General features: G+C 42.3%; 1 protein-coding gene across 2 annotated transcripts in view; it reads right to left on the reverse strand.

Annotated features, from left to right (window-relative positions):
• The window catches only part of ABL1 (ABL proto-oncogene 1, non-receptor tyrosine kinase), a 143020-nt gene that overhangs the window by 41261 nt on the left and 83196 nt on the right, over positions 1-18563 (reverse strand). The window contains exon 1 of one of the 2 annotated variants that reach the window (XM_025475501.3): positions 6532-6703. The exons of the other annotated variant lie outside the window; for it this stretch is intronic. Coding sequence (XP_025331286.1) covers positions 6532-6610 — 79 coding nt within the window. The 5' untranslated portion in view covers positions 6611-6703. Of the gene's footprint in view, positions 1-6531; positions 6704-18563 lie in introns of those variants that run through there. 2 annotated transcript variants of the gene reach the window in all.

An 18563-nucleotide genomic window follows, 5' to 3' on the forward strand; every position in this document is an offset into this window, starting at 1 on the left:
CCAGGGAAGCTTTTGTAAAGATCTCAGAAATGCAGTTTTTTTTTTTTTTTTTTTTAATGGAATGTAAACCATGGTCAAGATACTAAAACAAGGGCAACATAGAAGTCCATTTCTCTGCACTTTCAAGAGAAACAGGATTCATTATAGTCCCAGAACAGGCACACAGCACCTCCACATACATTCTGTCGGGGGCAGGGTGGGGTGGGGTGAGCAATGGTTCCCTGAATCCCTGCACTGGCCCTGATTCAAACCATCTGCAGTGGGCCCACTAAGCATGGAAGCATTTTTATTCTGTCACAGGCCATTTGCAGCCGACTGAAAGCCTCCCCCTCTGCCTGCTGGGCCATCAGGGCCTGGGGATGGTTTGGAAAGCACTCATTTCACATTTCCTGTTCTCCCCAAAAGGGTCACCAAGGACTCCTGGGTCAGTTTAGATTCGACTCACTGAAGTAAAGGGGCTACCTGATGGCAGGTAATGTCCCCAAGATGTCTCGTTAGCCATTATTATTCCTGTTGTTAATCTGAGCGAATGTGACCCAAAAAAGGTATGTGAGTTCCCAAAAGTAATGGCTAATTCTATCCATGACCCACCTTTAAATTCAATGTTAAGGTATGCAATGTCCAGTGCTACTAGCTACACTTGAAGACTGGTAAGATTGCTAAGGATTGGGTCTTTTTTTTTTTTTTAAAAAAGATTTTATTTATTTATTCATGGAGACACAGAGAGAGAATGAGAGGCAGAGACACAGGCAGAGGGAGAAGCAGGCTCCATGCAGAGTCCGACATGGGACTCGATCCAGGGTCTCCAGGATCACACCCTGGGCTGCAGGCGGCACTAAACTGCTGTGCCACCGGGGCTGCCCGGATTGGGCCTTTAAAGAAAATTTAAGAGCAATGAGGTTCAAGTTTATGCAACCGACTGTAATAGAATAATAGCCAGTATTTATCTGTCGCTTACTGGGTGCCAGGACTGTGCCAAGCACTTCATCTGTACCAAACCCCACAAGCCTAGGCTGATGCTCTCTTGACTGGGAGGGCAGGAGATGGAAGAAGAGTTAAGGTTACTCCTCTACCTCTCCCTGTAGCTTCCTTGCACCAGGCTGTCCATCAGGCTGTCCATCAGTCCGTATGGCTCCCACTCAACATTTTGCACTTCTCTCTCAGAATTTGGCTTTTTCCCTTTCTCCCTTCTGGGTCTCTTCCTCTGCCTGCCTTGGGCTATCCTTCTTCGGTACCCCATACCCCTTCTCATCTGTGTTCGTTTTGGTCTCAGCCTTTCTCTGCCTCCCTCTCCTCTTTAATTCCCCACCTGCTTTTCTGTTTCCTTCACCTGTCTGTCTTCCTTGTCACTACCACCACAGACAGTAGAACAAGGCACCTATGATGTGGGTTAAGAAAGAAAGATCTGAGAGCCAATTTCAGAAAATAACAACTCTCCTCATCTGAGGGCAGAGTTAGACTCTCATGTGTTGGTAATCAGCAAGCTATTTTCCCAAATGTCTTTGGAACTATAACTTCACGAGGCAAGAAAACAAGACTGACCATAATGTGCTCTGTGTTCTTTTTTTAACCAGTAACCTTGGGCCCAGCTAAGTATGAGAAGTGACTTAATCCATGCTCTCTGAGGCTCAGACTCAGGACCTTCAGGTTATGAAACTGATGCTCTGCCAGTGGTTTGAGGAGGGCAAATTTAAGATTGACTATGATTTGGTCATTTTGAAAGCTGGGTGATGAGTACAAGGAGTTCAATGGGCTGTCTGCTTGTTACAGACTTAGAATTTTCCATAAAAAAAAAAAAAAAAAATCTAAGAATTTACTTTATAAATCTTTTAACGTGTTTAATTACGATCCACTATTACAGAGAAAAAGTTAAATTCTTCCAATATCCCATTTGATCTTTAGTTCTTGTTGTATATATTTATCTTTTCCAGTTTTATTGAGATATGATTGATATAAAACATTGTATAAATTTCAGGTGTACATGACTTAATACATGTAGATACTGTGAAATTATCAGTTATCACAGTAAATTAACGTCCATCACCGCACAGTTGCAGATTTTTTCCTTACAATGACAACTTTTAAGATCTACTCTCTTAGCAACTTTCAAATATACAGTACTGTTAACCATAGTCATCATGTTGTACAATGTTGTCATATATTTTTAAACTTATCTGTAGACAATTTTTCCTGTTTCTATCTCAGATCAGTGATTACACTGGCAAAATTATGACGATTTTAGAACAAGGTAATGAGTAGTATAAGATGTTCGGTTTTCACATATTTGGAGCTGTGGAAATACTGCCTCTGGAGAGATTATGATACCAATCATGAACCAGTGGGATTTCTTCTTCCACAACTAAAACATTCACCATGGGCATAAGAAAGGATCAGAGAGGGGCCTGCCTGGCTGGCTCAGTCAGAAGAGCCTATTAAGTTCCAGCCCCAGGCTAGGTGTAGAGATTACACAAATAAGTAAAATTTACAGAGAGAGAGAGAGAGAGAGAGAGAAAGAAAGAAAGGATTACAGAAAGGGAAGATAAGATACTCATCCTCAAAACCAGTGACAGGAAGTATTCATTCTATGCATCAAAGCAAATTTGGAAACAAACTGTTCTGTTAAGAAAAACTACGGTAGGTTCAGCTCACTTCTATTGTGACTTCTGCCATTGAAGGAATTGGCTGAACAATTTAAACGAAATCTTTCACACAGATCTCCTAACTCAACGAGGGGCAGACTACTACTCAGTTGTATTTTAGAAATGAGAACACTGATGCTTGGAAAGCAATATGCCTCAGGTCAGCAGGCAAGCATGGCTGGCAACCAGGCCCAGGCCACTGGCTTTGGAGCTGCATGCCTCACTTGAGAATGGGACTTCTGCTATACCCTCACAACAGAGCCGTCTGGACCTAGGGACATCATCTCAAAGGAACCCTATGTCGGTATAAATACAAATATTTAGCATTTTATTGGTTTTTAAAACTTTCACTAGAATCATCTCCTAGATCCTCAAAACAATTCTGTAAGGTGGGCTAGAGAGAGGATGTTTGCTCTTAGAGGTAAGCAAGAAGCAGAAAAGCTGAGGAGTCAGACAAAAACTGGGATCTCCTGACTCCAAATTCAGAAGTACTTCTGAAAAGTATTTCAAAGTGAACAGGGTCTTTCTCCTCCTCTTGTCTAGAACCACATAGTGTTGGTGTGTGAGAATTAAGTGAGGATGTGTATGAAACGCTTACTGCTGAGGAGTGTCACATCAGAAAGGCTCCACAATTTTAGCCTAACCTCAAACCAGAGGACTGGCTGGCTTTCTATTAGGTTCCTGAAAGAGTCTCACATTTTCTTTGTTACTAAACAAGGGAAGCATGTGATGACCTCAGGAAAGAGTGTTTAGAAAGAGAGCATGAGATTCTCTGAACCAGAAGTTCTAACAGTGTATCCGTGTGGCTGGCACCACATAAAGCATTTGCCAGAAAGTTAACTGCTGAAAAGAAGCATTTAAAAGCGGGCCCTTAAAATAAAATTTGAAAGTTCAAGAAGAGTTCACTTCACAAGATATTAAATTTTGATTCCACACTACAGAACTAGCATGTTCATGTACAACAGTCACGCATGATGTATGCAAAATACAAACACGATGAAAGAAAAGTAGGAAAAACAGCAAATTCAGACGGCTAGTGTTCATATTTTCTTCCACATCTGTAAGGAGAAGGAATAATCAGAAAATTCAGTGTTTGAAGTAGACCTAAGGTTGTAAAGCTAAATGTGGTCATGGTGAAAGATGCTTCTATAAACATACATTTTTACAGAGTTGTAACACAAAATTCAAATACTATAAATACTTATTATGTGCATAGAATATTTCCAGAAGGATACAGGAGAAACTCTGAGTGTCTCTGGGTATAGCGAATCTGGATAGGATACAAAGTACTTTTCACAAAATACCTTTTAGAATTTTTTTATCAAGTACAGCTATCTTAATACATGTTTAAAATTTTTATTGGTAAAAATAATCCTATTGGTAAAGATAATCATTTTTTTTCAGTATTAGTTTTCTAGAAAAGTGTTTCTTGAAGATACTATTTTAACAGCCACAGAGAGTCCCAAAGGTCACAGTTACAGTTGGTAAAGCACAACACATAAAACTGGGCTCTTTAGAACCAGACAGCATGTCAAATCCCGACACCACCACTTGCCTGAGGCCCTGTGACCTCAGATAAGTTTCCTAACTTTTTGTTTTTGGTGACTTAGAGTCTTCATCTATTAAATGGAATTAACCACAGGGCCATCATGAGAAACAAGCAAACCAAATCATACAGAATGCTGAAACAAAGCTGGGCATACAGTAAGTATTTAATTTATGCCGAAACAAAGCTGGGCATACAGTAAGTATTTAATTGTTTCTTTGACAGCCAGGCCTGGGTAGCAAGTAGATGTGTGATCAAGTTGCATTTAAGGTGGAATCCTCTTCGACAGAATGGAAAACTTGATCATATTCAATTCTCTCTGTGGCCTGAGCTGCCTGAGCCCTGAGTGGGTGTCAATAAACAGTGATTGATTGATTTAGGATGTCAGTAAAAACCGAAAGGCTGGATTACTTATCCAGATGTTGGCAACTGTTCTCCCCAAGAGACTAATAGCACATCCAGTCTTCAAGAAACAATTACTAAATTCTCTATACTTACAAAAGAGTAATTCCATTTACTTTCTCCAATTAAATATACCAACAAAATAAGGGAAAGTCAGTAAAAAGAAAAAATTCCTACAGTGATTCCTTCCTAGAGGCAGCTTTAATCAAGGTAGTCAGTGGTACCAGAGCTGGGGATTTTTTTGAGACTTGGGAGGCTACATTATTATTTCAAGACAGGATGGAGGAAAATGGAGTAAAACATTTTAGATTAGATTCCTCCCGACAAGCCCCAATAATTAAAGCAGCCAGGTCAACACTAAATCTCCAGTTTACCCCCAAGAAAACAATATCACAGCTCTGCTATGACCTAAACTTTCCTCTAGCTCTGCAGCTACAAAAGTCTGCTCATATACTCCGCCAAAGGAGTCCATCTGCAAAATGGAGATGATAATGCCTAACACTAACTCGATACAGATGTAAATGAGAATGTGTTCAGAATTCTGAGCAACTTGGAAAATAAGCAACAGATTAACTGAAGATGATTTTGGCTGCTTTAGATGCCAACTTTTAGGGACAAATAAACTGTCTCCTCCTTCCAAATGCTGGATTTTGTGGGCCTGCTCCAAGGGAAGGGGACATCCCAAACAGGGAAGTGATCGATGTACATACACATACTGTGGCAGCAGAGGCAAACAGGTTTTACCTACCTCACTGGTGCTTAAGGTTTAAGCTGCTTCTGTGACTCCAGGCAGGCCCTCAAGTTAAAAAGTAAACAAAACAAAACAAAACAGTGCCCAGTGAGGATTGTGGGGTGAAAAAAAAAAAAGTTGTAAGGAAGAGAAGTTAACCATTTATGAGGCCTCCGTTTATTCTCTTTCATTTTCAAAAGAAAAACATTAGAACTTCATGGCACTATAGCAGAAATTCTACTTGTTCTAAAATGAGCTTTAAGTTTCTTTTCCTATTTTAAGTCCTAAGTGAAAACAACAGAGAAATGCCAGCAGGATTACGTCTGGGATGACCAGTCCCTAAGTCACATCGATTTCAGGTCCACTCGAAGTTACAAAATGACGACGCACCGTCCCCAGTTCACTTTTTTTCAGTTGTTACTGGCACAGGAAAGGAAAGACAACAGGAAAGATGAACACAGAGATGAGAGAAGCAAAGCAGAATGGAAAGAAGGCAAAAGTAAGATGCGCCTGGCTCTGCACTTTATGGAGCGAACTTAACATGAGGCTCCCCTCCCCCAAGTACTTGGTACTCATTCACGAAGCCTTCCTAAAATTTGTAAATTTCGCTTCCCCCGACTCTCCCCGAAAAGGAAGAATTCCTAAGACCTCTGCGTGGTCTATAGATAACACTGGGCTGGGGGTTGTGGGAGTGGGGTGTGGGGTACAAAGATTGCTTGAACTTCGTATCCATAAATGGTAGAGCCGTATTCCTTTGTACACGATCCTTAACGAAAGTCACATGTTTCACAAACACGGGTCGACCTTTTTGACACATAATTCCCAATTAACGGTAAAAATTCCACAACGTGGGCTCACACGGCCGTTCGGGCCTATAGAGCGCACTTTCTCAAACTTTCTCGGGAAGAGCCCCGGGGCTGGGGGCCCGGCGACACAGCCATCCTGGCGTGGCTCTCCCGGGGTTAGGGCGCGGGGACCGGAGCCCCACACCCTCCCGCTCCGCCCGCAGCGCCCAGGCGCGGTCGCAGGACACAGAAAGAGCAAGAGAGGGAGGAAGGGAGAGAAAGGGAAAGGGAAGGGAGGGCGAGGGCGAGGGCGAAGGCGAGGAGGGAGGGAGCGCGCGCGCGCGCGCGCGCGCGGGCGCCGCCCGGGAAGGCCCGACCGGAGGCCCCGAGGCCTCCTCGACCCGCTCGCTCCCGCCTGCCGGCGCTTACCTTCCAGGTAACAACTGGAGGAGGAAGAGAGCCCCTTCTTGGATTTGCAGCCCACCAACTTCAAGCAGATCTCCAACATTTTCGCGTGCCGGCGGCGTGGGGGCCGGCACCCCCGGGCTCGCTGCGCCGCGCCCTCAGGTCCGGCGCGCCCCGCTGGCCCCGCGCGCCCTCCCGCGCCCCGGCGGCCCCGCCACGCCGCCTCGCCGCCGCCCTGCGCGCCAGCCCATGGCCGCGGCCGCGTCTCCGTCTCCGCTCGGGACGCGCCTGTTAACAAAGGGCCCCGAGCCCGGCCCGCGAGGCCCGCCCCCGCCGCGGCTGCAGCCGCCGCCTTAACCCCCTCGGCGCCGCGCCGGCCGGCCCCAGTCCTCCCGGCGACCGCCAGGCCCACCCCGGCCTTGGCCCTCTGCCGAGGCCCAAAACCAACCCGGGGACGGGTTCTGTGTCAACAGAGGGGCTGTTTTTAGGTACAGCAATGAGTGGTTCTCAACGATGGCAAGTCCTAATGGCCCAAGACAGACTGGCTACTCGAGCTGCCGGGGGCGCGGGCCTACTTAGCACCACCTTTGGAAACTCGAGCATCTCTGTGGCGAGATGCCCCCAACCTGCGCGGCTTAAAGCCGAACCACGCTGGTGCGAGGGGCTCTGGCAAACCATGTGTCGCAAAAATGCTGGCGAATAACGCAAATTCCTCTGCAGTTACCAATACTGGTCTCACTTATGTTCACTGAGTTGACAGTGATTAAGGCTAACTCAGTGGGTGTATAAAGAATGAATAATCAGAGAGCTAGAGCCCACATGACAACCTCACAGGTATTTAAGACATTAGTTAAATCATACATTCAGACTAGGAGGTGGCTGGAAACGGAAGAGAGATCGGTTTGAATTAAAACATAATTTCTGATTATATGTAAAGGAAATTCAGCTTCCACGAAGACCCATCAGAGAGGCAGGGCCCTCATCCCTGCTTGGCCTTATTTTCTTCAACTGGAAACTTTTTTCCCTTGTTTGGTAAGTGCCACAGGCACCATTATTTAAAACTCATTTCATGGCTGTAGAGGGCTGAAATCTTTAGAACTCTGGTTAGGACTGACAATATACATTATTATAACAAAAAATAACAATAATCACAATAGTTAATATTTGGCACAAAGCCAGAAATCTAGATGGATGGGAAGTAACAGGGAACCCAATAAACCAAATAATCAAATGAAAATCAGATATACTTCAATAACAATAAGAAAAGTTATTTATTTAATAAAGAGTGTCAGATAACTGCAACAGAGAGAAAAGTTAATGTAGCTCACGTATTAGAACAGATGAATAATGAGAGGATGTGTACTGAGGATGTGTCCTTAGTGTGTGTCAGACACTTAAGAGAAACATAGTCCATTCATCATAACACTGCATTTGCGTAATGATCCTGTGAGGAAAAGAGATTATCCGGATTCTTCAGGTAAAAACCTGATGGTCAAAGAAGTCAAGCACCCTGCCCAAGGCACCATAGTTGGAAACTAACTCTGCTTTGCCAGTTCCAAGAATCAGGCTCCTGATCAGTGGATTACACAGCCCCCTCCCATCAACAGTAAATTTCAAATAGATTAAAGCCTTGGATTTCTCTATTTTAGGTTAAATAGCTAACATCATATATACCAGAGGAAGTGCTGGTTTATTTAGAGACCCTTGACTGTGAGTGGTCAACCCCAGAAGGCAAAGCTGGACTCATTTGTTGTACTTTCCAGGCTATTCTATAACAACAAAAATCTGGATATCTTAGAATGGCTAAGTAACAAGATCTTCATGTAGATCTGCCAAATATAGCATATAAAAATTCACAACTGGACTGGACATGACTAGTGTATATCACAGGAGCTCTCAGCCAGAGCATCATCAACTTTTCACAAGTGTCCTACCAAATTCTGATCAATGTACAAAATGTGTTTTTACTGCAACTGAGTGGACCAATATGCATGGTTAGTGCTGTGCTACCAGCTCAGGCCTCATTAGTACCCAGGAAGGCACAAGCTGGGAAGCAAGTACACAGTTCCCACCACCTGGAGACACAAGTGACAAGTGTACTAACAGTGGGTGCTTATCTAGGTTCTCCGAGGCACTGTCATTCTGCTAGAGAGCCCACAGGTAGTGACTGCTGATTTGTTTAGTGTTGTTTTAAAACTTTCAAACTCCAAGGCTAAAGCCAAAAATAAAATTCAAAGGGTGCCACCAATACAAACTGAAAAATACAGCATCTGTTTTGGTGCCATTTTGGAAAGCTCAAGGGCTCTGGACCAAACTATAATAAAGTTTGTCATTGATACAACACTTCAGATTTAAAGAACTAGATCCAAATTGACAGGTTATGGCCAAGGATTGTACATTGATAGGCATTTTTGTGGTTTTAACCATATCCTTGAATACTATCAGTTAATATAGGCCCAGATATTTGTTTGCATGTCCTGTACTTTATAGTGGATATAAGTTTATTTTAAAAAGCTAATGAGGGATCCCTGGGTGGTGCAGTGGTTTAGCGCCTGCCTTTGGCCCAGGGTGCAATCCTGGAGACCCAGGATCGAATCCCACATCGGGCTCCCGGTGCATGGAGCCTGATTCTCCCTCTGCCTGTGTCTCTGCCTCTCTCTCTCTCTCTCTCTCTCTCTCTGTGACTATCATAAATAAATTAAAAAAAATAAAAAGCTAATAACTATTACCAATATTCTCTTTGTGAGTCTACAATGACCTTATCCTAAGTCCTCCTAAAATGAGTAATGCTTATAAACTGTGTCCAAATCTTTTAAAATTTAGTTATAAAACCATGCATCAACAGGTCTGGCAAAACAATGAATTAGCAACAACGAATACTGAAAATTCTGCCAAACTGTACACTACCATATCAAACTATTCTTTCCAGATCCAGCTTTTGATGGTTTTGAAACTGATTTGCAAGATACAAAAAGCACTGTTATATGCAAATAAAGAAGAACTTCAAGCTTCTTCGAATGAAAAAAGGCCCAAGAAAGCTTCCCCTTAAGCAACCTTAAACCCACAAGGCATTAACTTAAACAAGCAAATAAATGAAAAAGACTGTGAACTAACTTGTTTGCTCCTTTGCATTCAGTTTGAGAAAGAAACAGATGTTTAATAAGTGCCTGAAATGTTCCAGGCACAAGAGTCACAACAATCCCATGAAGTTTGTGTAGTTTAATTCCATTTCATAGGTAAGGAAACTTGATGAAGCCGGGAGATGGTTCTGTCCAAATCCACACAGCCTGGAAGTAGTATGGTCCAAAGCCCCTGACCTTTCTAAACCGCCACATAATTTTCAATTTAAGTGAAAGGATAATATGAGCAAAGCTAGAGGATGAAATAAAAATAATTAACTGTTAGAATGTTTTAAAAGAAAACAATTCAGAGAATTACAACTATTTAACAGGCGCCCTCATGGACAACTTTTTTTTTTTTTTTTTTTAAGATTTTATTCATTTCTTTGAGAGAGAGAGAGAAAGCACAAGCAGGGGGAATGGCAGAGGGAGAGGGAGAAGCAAGCTCCCTGCTGAGAAGAGAGCCTGATGTGGGGCTCCAACCCAGGATCCTGGATCAAGACCTGAGCGGAAGGCACACACTTAACCAAGTGAGCCACCCAGGTGCCTCTAGACAACCTATCTTGAATCACCTGGGGCACCTCCTTAAAATGCAGACTCAGGGCCAGGTGCCTGGGTGGTTCAGTTGGTTAAGTGTCCAACTCTTGGATTCTGCTCAAGTCATGATCTCAGGGTCATGGAAGCCCACATTAGGCTCCCCACTGGGCTGGAGCCTGCTTGCGGTTCTCTCCTTCTTCCTCTGCCCCTCCCCTCGTTCATGCACACACTCGCATGTGCAAGCTCTCTATTAAATAAATAAATAAATAAAATAAAATACAGACTCTTGGTTCTCTTTCTAGCCCTTTAGAATAAGAATATGGAATGGGCTGTATCTTAAGTTCCCCAGATGATCTGTGTGCATACTTAAGGTTGAAAACCACTGTTTTAGAAGAGAGAAGAGTTGCTTCTTGTTTTCACTGGAAATAGGACAAAGATGAATAGTTTTTTTTTTTTTAAGATTTTATTTATTCATGAAAGACACAGAGAGAGAGAGAGAGAGAGGCAGAGACACAGGCAGAGGGAGAAGCAGGCTCCATGCAGGGAGCCCGACATGAGATTCAATCCCAGGTCTCCAGGACTACACACTGGGCTGAAGGCGGCGCTAAACTGCTGAGCCACCCGGGCTGCCCAGGAATAGGTATTTCTAAAATTTTTTCCCTTGAAGGCAATTTTTTTGGATCTAGGAAATGTATAATTCTAGAACAAGTTATCAAAAGAAGACCCTTTCTTAAGATTTTAGCCAAAGACTATTTTTTTTAAAGTTTGGAGTTCAGTCCTATTTAAAAGGAGGGCAGATGGGGCACCTGGTGACTCAGTGGTTGTGCATCTGCCTTTGGCTCAGGTTATGATCCTGGGGTCTTGGGATTGAGTCCCACATTAGGCTTCTTGCAGGGAGCCTACTTCTCCCTCTGCCCCTCTGCCTATGTCTCTGCCTCTCTGTGTGTCTCTCATGGATAAATAAATAAAAAATATATATATTTTTTAAAGGGAGGGCAGAAATGGGCCAAGAGAAGGTGGCAGGAGGAAGGATGCAGGAGCTGCAGGATGAGGATAGGGATGGAAAGAAGACAGGCGAATCTGACATGGGGCCTGGTTTGGGAACCCCCAGACCAAATGATCCCAAATGTGACTGACCCCCTCCACTGTTTGCAGCCCAGCCAATAACTTGAAGGGGGCAGGTGCTGAGAGCAGAGATCTTGAGGCATGTGCATGCTATTTCATATGCACCTGTCAACAAAGTCCACTTGCAAACACTCTCCCGTGACAGCCTGCTGGGTTCTCTAGCTCTGTGGGGTCCAGTGTATGTCCAAATGAAGGACAAAATGCGGCCATATCAGTCACATCCATTTTGGCCACTGTCTAAGGACACACAGGCATCTCTTTGTCTCATAGGTTTTCTGGGAGATAGTACTATTTGTCTCATAGGTTTTCTGGGGGTTAAGTGTCACGAAGGCCCGCTGACTCTAAACTGGGGGAGGCAATGCAGTGGATGCTGAGTGAGCTACATCACACAGCCTAGCTCTGAGCTACACCTCTGCCATCCACTGTGGTGGCTTGGATAAATGACTTTACCTCCCAGGGCCTCTACTGTCTCAACTGTAAGGCTGGGGGAGACGAGCTATCTCACAGGGTTATGAAGATTAGAAACAACATATGGAAGGGGCTCCATAAACAGTAGCTATTGTTATTTCCAAAAGAGCCCTCTTACCAGATCAGATGATGGTCTGTATTCCTGCCTAAGTCTTACTGGGACTAAGTCAAGAGCTAAAATTAACAAATGTGATATGTGAAAATGATTCCAGAAAGCACAGTCTGAGGGAGTGAAAGTAGTCTGGAGGTTTTCCAAGGGACAAGGAATCCATTTATTTTATTAGGGAAAAGAAACACTAGCTATGGAGTAGGAGTAGCAACTAAAATTGAAATGTCATGGAATCCTACCTTTCATCCTAAAGCCAGGGACTGCAACCACAGCTTTGTGGCAAATCACACCCCACATCTTTAATGGGGGCCTATTTCAGGCCCAGGACTTGATGCTGCACACAGGACTAGCTGCACACAGGACCATCTTTCAGATAACACTAATTGTTAGTTCCCTTGGTATTTCCAGAGCCACGATTCTTAGTTGAGGGCCAAATTTGAACTATCATTAGAATAAATCTACTTCCTAGAAAATCTCATTATAGTAACACTCTACTACATTTTTATAATTAACAAGTCAAGCACAACTATTAAATGCTAATTTTTCTCTAAGAGGAAACTATTATTAGTGTGCTCATTTTATTTATTATTTTTAATTTTAATCAAAATCATATACATATGAGATTAAAAATCAAATAGAACCAAGTTTCGTAATAAACACAGCAATCCCCTGACTCCATCCCCCAGTCTGCTGCCCCAGAGGCCAGCAGCCTCCTTCAGATTTCTAACTAATATCCTCATATTGTTTCCAGATTCATCAGCTTTCCACATTATTTATTAACTTATTATAGTAGTATCCCAACCTCCCTAAACAGTAAAATCACAATTTTTGGTTAAGTCAATAGTTAGTATTGACATTACTGTGATGATATATTGTTCACTGTTCCATCAATAATATACTATGAATGTGTCCTTTATTTATCAAGAAATATTAATTGCCTTGATTTTTTTTCATTTGGTTAATCTTCTATAATTTATTATTACCCCCCAAATAGTTCAAAGATCTGTCAAACCCCTAGTAGTATTTTTTCCAAACACTAAAACACTTAAAACATTCTCAGTTCTATTTATTTTTATTTATTTTAAAAAGGATTTTAATTTATTTATTTGAGGGAGAAAGAACATGCAAGTGGGGGAGAAGCAGACAGAGAGGGACATGTAGACTAAGTGCTAAAAGCGTGGAGCCTTCCTTGGGGCTTGATCCAGTGACCCCAAGATCATGACCTGAGCCAAAAGCAAGAGTTGTACGCTTGCCAAATGAGCCACCCAGGTGCCCCCTAAGTTCTATTTATTGATTTATATCCTCATTTTGCTGGCTTCCTGCAAAACTGGGGTGGAGGGGTTCATTCCAAAAAATGCCTTTCTTCTATTCTATTCTGACAGTTTGGCTGGGTATAGAATTCTAGGTTAAAATTAATTTTTCCTGCTTAATTTTGAAATGTTTCTCCACTAGCTTCTAGTTGACAGTACAGTATAGATATGCAATTCCATTCGAAATCTTGATCCTTTATATATGAACCTGTTTTTCTCTTTGGAAACTCTAGAGTATCCTTTTATACTCTTGGTGTTCTGAAATTTCACAATGATACAGCTAAGAGTGAGTCTTTTATCATGCTGGCAGTCAGGAGCCAAACCAATTTGAAGATTTAAGTCAGTTAGCTCTGGAGAACACTCACTTTGAGGTTTTCCCTGACACTTACTATCTCCTAAATTCTCCTTCATTTTCTTTTGGCTCTTTCCTTCTGGAACTCTTATCAGATGGATACTGAAGCCCTGAGACTGTGCTTCCAATTTTCTTATTTGTTCTCTCTCATTGTCCACATCTTGTCTTTATGTTCTGCTTCCTGCAATAGGCTATCATGTCTAAGTCTTCTGTTGAATTTTAAATTTTGGCTATAATGTTCTCAGTGTTAAAGAGCTCATAATTATTCTGATATTCTCATTATCTATTATTATGATTCTCTTTAATACTACTGTTATTTAATGTTTGCAGTACATCTCTCTGAGGACAGCAAAGACAAGTTCTTCTGAATTCTTCTGTTTCTTGGATTGTCTTTATTTCAAACAAGTTCCTTTTTTTCTGTGAATGTTTTACCTTTTATCTATGTTACAGATTCTTCTTTAACGTATAGAGAAATGTGATTATCCATTTATTATAAATAAATGAGGAACTAAAACATATGTATGGAGGGGCACAACAATTGGTGGACTTCAGTGAAGGAAGGTGGTGAGCTCACTTTTCCATCAAGAGAATCCCCAAATGTTGGTGTCTATAGGGCTTTTTCTAGGGCTATTCAAATTTTTTTTCCCTCAGAAAAGAAATTTTCCATCTCTTCTCTGTTAGGGCCCTGGCTGACAGTTATTAGAAGAGGGCTGAGAATCTCACTATTCAGTATGCATACTTAAAAAAAAATAAATCTGCTTGGGGTGCCTGGCTGGCTTGGTAGGCAGAACATGTGATGCTTGATCTTAGAGGGTTGTGAGTTCAAGCCCCATGCTGAGCAGAGCTTACTTAAAAAAAAAAAAAAATTCTGCTCTTGTTTATTACCCCACTGTTTTCAGCCCCTTGGCTTATTTGTCTACATGGTGGGGATAATGCCCCCAAGTCCAGAGCCTCTACAGGGTAATTTGTCAGTATAATACTTCTAGTCTCAAACAGATAAGAAGAAGAGGTGGTCATCGGCTGTACAGAGTTGAGGAGGAGCATGAAGAATCTAAACACTCCTTTTACTGATTTTGAATTGATCCCCTCAATTTCAGTTATAGACCTCACCACTCCCTGCTTTCCGTAGTACCAATGCCTCTAACGTTGATTTTTTTCCCCCCTCAGGATCTTTTTTTTTTTTTTTAAGATTTTATTTATTTATTCATGAGAGAGAGTGGGGGGTGGGGGGCATAGAGGGAGAAGAGAAGCAGGCTCCATGCAGGGAGCCGGATGTGGGACTCGATACCAGGACTCCATGATCACACCCTGGGCTGAAGGCAGGTGCTAAATCACTGAGCCACCCACGGAATCCCCTTTTTCTCAGGATCTTAACAAGCATCACGTGTTCTGCCTACCAGTGAGCCAGTGCTCACTTCTAATGTCTTTCTCAGAAGAGGTTAGGCTTCAATTTGCTTTTGACTGCCTTCCATTTTCAAAAATGTGTTCACTTTTTTAATCTACTTTATCTTTTTTGGTTCTTTTTGCCCTTATGAATTTTCACTTTGAAAAAAATCTTGGGATGCCTGGGTGGCTCAGTGGTTGAGTGTCTGCCTTCGGCTCAGGTCATGATCCCAGGGTCCAAGGAAGGAACCCTGCACTGGGCTCCGAGGAAGGAGCCTGCTTCTCTCTCTGCCTATGTCTCTGTCTCTCTCCTGAATGAATGAATGAATGAATGAATGAATGAATGAATCTATCTTTAAAAAAAGAAGAAGAAAAAACTCCTTTGGGGTGCCTGGGTGGCTCAGTCAGTTAAGCATCTGCCTTTGGCTCAAGTCATGGGATAGAGCCCCACATGGGGCTCCCTGCTCAGTGGGGAGTCTGCTTCTCCCCACCGTTCATGATCTCTCTCATATAAATAAATAAAATCTTTTTTTAAAAAATGAAAAAAATTATTATCATTTCAGTGATGGGGAGCAAATGGAGATAAAAACAGGTCTTCAATCTTTATTCATTTTTAATCAGAATCTATTTTGCTCATTTTAATAGATGAGACGACTGAGGTACAGATAACTTGCAAGAGGTCTCACAGTAAGGTATGGCAGAGCCAGAAAAAGAACCCAGATCTCCAAACTCCTTTGTTAGATTTTTTCCATTAATATCACACCGAGTAGGTAGGTACCCGTAATCAAGAGCTGACAGACCAGTTTTAGGACACCAGGCTGCAAAACTATTTAAAATTTGTTGCATACTATAGCTCTTAAATCATAATATTGCTGGTGGTGAAGAAACAACCAAATCCTGAATCTCTAAACCCAGTTAAATCCACTTACAAGTTAAGTTATAAACAGATGTATTATGAAACAAAAAATAGTTTGGAATAATTTGCATTAAAAGTCTAAGTGCAAAAAAAAAAAAAAAAGTCTAAGTGCTTGAATTCAACTCAAAGAGGTTTCATACATTTTCATGAATTGTCTCTGTCCCTTTACTTTGGTTAACTTTTGAAATGAATGCCAAACAATTTTATTTTAAATCCCAAAGACTCTTGTTTGTTTGCCTTTAATTTGAATATTGAATAAAGATTACAATGTCGGGGATCCCTGGGTGGCTCAGCGGTTTAGCGCCTGCCTTTGGCCCAGGGCATGATCCTGGAGTCCCGGGATCAAGTCCCACGTCGGGCTCCTCGGGCTCCGGGCATGGAGCCTGCTTCTTCCTCTGCCTGTGTCTCAGCCTCTCCCTCCCTCTCTCTCTCTCTGTCTCTCACGAATAAAAAAAAAAAAAATTACAATATCTATAAAACAAAAAAAAAATAGCAATGTTGCAAAAATAAAAACCTTTGACTACTATCTGTAGAATGATGTAAACTTGAGCAGGCGCTTTTGCAGAAACACTGCTAAAAGAAGAGCCCGAACACTGGTTATTTGCAAGCAAGACTCCTTTTATTTTGAAATGCTACTTTTGGCTTGTTTTGTTCACTTTGACCTGGGAAACTAGTGGTTAATTTTCCCTCTCTTTCTCTAAGACTGAAAGAATCTGGCCAGCAGTGAGCAGGCATGGGAGATCACGTTACTTGGGGGTGGGGGAGGCAGGCAGCTGGAGAGTGTAGAGAGAAAGGCCAGTAGGGAAGGAAAACACGTCTTCTGAACCTCCCCACAGTGCAAGGCCCAGCAGGGATCAGGAGGTTCTCGGAGGGGCTGGTGTTTATCCAGGTTATCTCTGGGGCAGCTGAAATGGGCTATGCAAGTATGGGCTCCCTCAGCATTAAGATCCTCTCAGCAGCCAGAGCTGCGCCTGGGGAAAGGCAAATTTGTCAGTAATTGTTAGTGAGGATGAAAAACTTAGAAATGAAACACTAAAGGAGTTTTATGTTGGTTTCTTCAAAACATTCCGCAGCAATTTGTTTTGTTGTCAAGGTTTTTAAAAGCTGTATACAAAGGACAAATGGTGCCAGAAGATTTCTCCCTACACTTGTTAGAAATGACTGTTGTCCTTAGAAAAGCAATGGCATCTCAAAATAAAATGTTACTGCTTTTTCCTCCTAAAGCGCCAGATAGGGCATGTTAATTCAAAATTACATATTAACCAGAAAAGAATGGTTACAGATAACACTGGACAAACTGCTCAGTAAGTGGAGATGAGGGTATGTCAGGAGGGAAAGAGTCACTTGAAAAGAAAATGACAGAGTCCAGCTTCCAAAGTCACTGGCAGAAGCTGTCTGCCACCCTATCGACTAGCTGGTGCATAAGCTCTATATTCAGAAAATCAACTCCAAAATTGGTTTAACTGCTAAGTTAATTTTCACATTTCCTAAGCAATAATAATTCATATTTATGGCTATTTCAGCAAGAAGAGCATTCCAATGCAATTCTAAAACAATAGTAAAGGTTAACTTCTCAGTAAAATTTAGGCCAATTACTCCATATCAACTAGACTTCTTCTGAGGAAAAATTAATGGGAATCCCATGCAGGCTAGTTACAGGAACCCGCCTAGCCAACAATGGTCACCAGCATCTGTTCTCCTCTCTTGCCTTCAAACCCTAAGTTTTAGACATTAACTCTAATTTGTAGATCATGTGGACACATGGCCCCACAGTAAAAACTATGTTTCCTGGTCTCTCTTGTACCCCAACATTACCATCTCACTAGGTCTTAACCAAATGTACATGAGCAGAAATGATACATACAACTTCTGGGCCTCTTTCTTAAAAAGAATGGGCAGCCCTCCCCCACTCCTCTCCTTTCTACTCCCCACTGCCTGCACAAGGACAGGACAGCTAGAGTGGCCATTTGGAATTGAGATAGAATCCACATTTTAAAGAGTAACAGGGCAGCCCAGGTGGCTCAGCGTTTTAGCGCCGCCTTCAGCCTAGGGCCTGATCCTGGAGACCTGGGATCGAGTCCCATGCATGGAGCTTGCTTCTCCCTCTGCCTGTGTCTCTGCCTCTCTCTCTCTGTCACTCATGGATAAATAAATAAAATCTGTCCCTCATGGATAAATAGATAAAATCTTAAAAAAAAAAAAAAAAAAGGAGTCACAAGATGAAGGTGTCTGACCCTGTGGAGTGCCCATATACAGCCAGGACTGCTAATGTGAGCCTGTCACAGAGGAGAGAAATGAACAGCAAGCTTGTTTAAAGCTGCTGGTATTCTGCATCTGTTGTAATAGTCACATAGTCTTTATGGTAATAATAGTAAAATATTAGTTCTAGGGGCACTGAGTGGCTTAGTCAGTCAAATGTCTGACTCTTGATTTCAGCTCAGGTAATGATCTCAGGGTTGTAAGATAAAGCCCCACATTGGGCTCTGCACTGGGCATGGAGTTGGCTTGGGATTCTCTCTCCCTGTCTCTGCTCTCCCTCCCCTCCCCCAAATAAATAAATAAATAAATAGATAGATAGATAGATAAAATCTTTTAAAAAATAAAATAAAATATCAGGGTTTTTAAAAAAGACTGATTTATTCACAAAAGACACACACACACACACACACACAGAGAGAGAGAGAGAGAGAGGCAGAGACACAGGCAGAGGGAGATGCTGGCTCCCCGCAGGGAGCCC

Source organism: Canis lupus, chromosome 9, assembly GCF_003254725.2.
Source record: "Canis lupus dingo isolate Sandy chromosome 9, ASM325472v2, whole genome shotgun sequence".
Taxonomy (NCBI): domain Eukaryota; kingdom Metazoa; phylum Chordata; class Mammalia; order Carnivora; family Canidae; genus Canis; species Canis lupus.